Below are 2,879 nucleotides of genomic sequence, written 5' to 3' on the forward strand. Positions count from 1 at the left end.
GCAGCAGCAGCGAGCTGCTGCTGCTGCTGCTGCTCAGCAGCAACTGTAGCAGCAAGAAACTCAAACCCTCGCATGCAAATGGGGGCCCCCAAACCCCGCTGCTGCGACATCTGCAGCAGCAGCAGCTGCGCCTTTTGAGAGAAGTCGCTGGGCACGCAGAGGCAAGTGTTGTCCAGCACTTGCATGAACTGAAACGCAAACCCTAAACCCTAAACCCTAAACCCTAAACCCTAGGCCCTCGAGCTGGCACAGTCAGGCACCAGTTGAGCCAAGCCGGGGCTCGCGGCTCTTGAAGACGCAGCGAGGGTGTAGGGTTTAGGGTTTAGGGTTTAGGGCTTGCATTGCACAGGTGCCCGGCTCCAGGGGTTTTCGCCGAGGGTTTAGGGTTTAGGGTTTAGGGTTTAGGGTTTAGGCTTTAGCCTGACTGCTGAGCTTTGAAAGTAAGCAGTAGGGATTGCGGACTGTTCCATCATGCGCGTCAAAATCTGTGCTGCTATCAGCAGCACCTGCGCCAAGCCTCCAAACCCTAAACCCTATACCCTAAACCCTAAACCCTAGACAGTAGCTATCAGCGTTGAAACCCGAAAACCCAGCTCAAAACCCCTGCCTGAGCCTTTACTACAAGCGCCTACAACTGGCTTAGCAGTCATGATGCTTCAGGGTTTAGGGTTTAGGGTTTAGGGTTTGGGGCTTTTACTTTGAGAGTTTTGTCGGTAAATGCTTTGTGCATGCAGAACGCCAGCGCCTCAAAGAACTCCCTAGACCTCAACAGATTTGCTGCAGCAGCAGCAGCAGAAGGAGCAGCAGCAGCAGTACCAGCTACAGGGAAGGCAGCAGCAGCAGCTGGTGCAGCAGCGGCAGCACGTGCAACATTGGCAGCAGGTGCAGCAGCAGGAGAAACACAGGACTGAAGCAGAAGAGACCAGCATTCAGAGGATTAACAGGAAGAGCAGAAAAGCCATTTCTGCTGCTGCTGCTGCGTCCCTGCTGCGGCTGCTGCTGCTGCTGCTGCTGCTGCAGCTGGGACGCTCACGCTGCTGCTGCTGCTCCAGCTCTTCTTCTTGCTGTAGCCGCTGCAGCAAAGCCCTAAAACCCTCCACTCTGGTGTCTGGAGATTTGTCAAAAATAGCAGCAACACTTGAGGGGCCCCAGAACTGCAGCAGGGGCCCCCAGCCGTCAGGAGCGGATGCAGCAGTACCTGCTGCTGCTGCTGCTGCTGCTGTTGCGGTGCCTTCGGCTGCGGGAGAGGATGCGGCGGGGGATGATGGGTCCTGCAGCAGGCCAGCAAATAGACCCATAGTGCACAGCCTTAAACCCTAAACCCTGAACCCTAAACCCTAAACCCTAAACCCTAAACCCTAAGCTGCAAGACTCGGGTCTGACATGATATCCTTTGTGTTCCTCATGCGGCTCTTCCACTCCGAAGGAAGGTAGCTGCAGACAACCACGCTCGGTAAACCCTAAACCCTAAACCCTAAACCCTAAGCTCTAAGCCCCCACTTCTTATCTCTGAGCTCCACACTTTGAAGTATAGATGCAAACCGTGAAGTTCCCATGACGAGTCACCAAAGCCGCCACTCCAGCCCGAGGGTTTAGGGTTTAGGGTTTAGGGTTTACTTTCTGGTTGAGACACCGCAGCAGCTCCTCCTCAGTGACTTCGTCGTCAGAAGCATCCAAAGGGTCTGTGTCTCCCTGCAGCAGCAGCGCAGCAGCAACAGAGCGCCGCAGCAGCGCAGCAATGCTGTGCAGCTGCTGCTGCACTGCAGCAGCAGCAGCAAAGTCGTCTCGCGCAACAGCAGCTCTGCAGGCACACAAACCCTAAACCCTAAACCCTAATCCCTAAAGCCACCATTTTCTGGTCCAGCATTTGTTGGTTACGAAAAGCTAAGTACCAGAGCTAAGACTAGGGACACTGGATCTAGGGTTTAGGGTTTAGGGTTTAGGGTTTAGCTTAGTTCGGTGCTTTCTCAGCGCTGCGGCTGAAGACCAGATTTCATTCTAGGGTTAAGCTCGAAGATTTAGGGCTTTGAGTGCAGCTCGGGATGAGGGTTTATCTCTAGGGTTTAGGGTTTAGGGTTTAGGGTTTAGGGTTTGCGGACTCCTTCTTGGCCTCCAGGGCCTGCACCTTGGGAATTGCTTCTAGGGTTTTGAGCAGCGCCTGACTAATGCGAGCAGCACTTGTGAACTGTTCTGCTGCTGCTCTTTGCTGCTTCGCCTGCTGCAGCAGCTGCAGCTGCTGCAGCAGGAACGCGCTGATTCGCCCGTGGCCCAGGCGCTGCAGGGGCTCCTGCTGCTGCAGCTGCTGCGGCTGCAGCAACAGCAGCAGCAGCGCAAACACAAGAATCAACTTATTTCCGAAATCCCCGCATCTAAAACCAAAACCTTAAACCCTGTTTCTCTTCAAAGCCTCGAAGAAGGCTCTTGCGGACTAATTGAAGGAGCAGCAGGTGCACTGGAGGCGACAGCAGCAGCAGCAGAGAGGCCTGTTGCAGCAGCAGCAGCAGAGGCCAACAGCGGCAGCAGCAGCGGCAGCAGCTGTAGTAGGCGAAGAAACAGTGTTCGAAACAGCAGCAAGAGCTGATAAGGCAGCAGCAGCAGCAGCAGCAGCAGCAGAAACAGCAGCAACTTGCCAGTAGCTGCTGCTGCAGCAAAATTCTGAGGCCTGGGCAGCATATTCCAGGGGCAGGACAGCCCCCAAGCCTTAGGGAGCGCAGCAGCATCTGCAAAAGCCAAAACGCAGCAGGCACTGCTGCTGCTGCTGCTGCACCAGTAGCAGCAGCAGATGCAGCAATAGAGGCAGCAGAGACTGCTGCTGCTGCAGCTCTGCTGAACAGCAACATCCACCTCACCAACACCCCTTACTCAGCAGGAATCGCTGG

At 55.3% G+C, this 2,879-nt stretch overlaps 1 protein-coding gene across 1 annotated transcript; it reads right to left on the minus strand.

The window, feature by feature from the left end:
• Positions 1-929: 929 nt before the first annotated feature.
• Positions 930-2,308, minus strand: ETH_00033710 (uncharacterized protein; the record flags this gene model as incomplete). Its single annotated transcript, XM_013379994.1, has 3 exons — positions 930-1,271; positions 1,618-1,801; positions 2,100-2,308. Coding segments are annotated over 3 exons (735 nt in total), but the record flags the coding sequence as incomplete, so codon positions are not given.
• Positions 2,309-2,879: the final 571 nt, after the last annotated feature.

The sequence above is a fragment of the Eimeria tenella genome, genomic scaffold (genome assembly GCF_000499545.2).
Source record: "Eimeria tenella Houghton genomic scaffold, Eth_scaff4292, whole genome shotgun sequence".
Lineage (NCBI taxonomy): Eukaryota > Apicomplexa > Conoidasida > Eucoccidiorida > Eimeriidae > Eimeria > Eimeria tenella.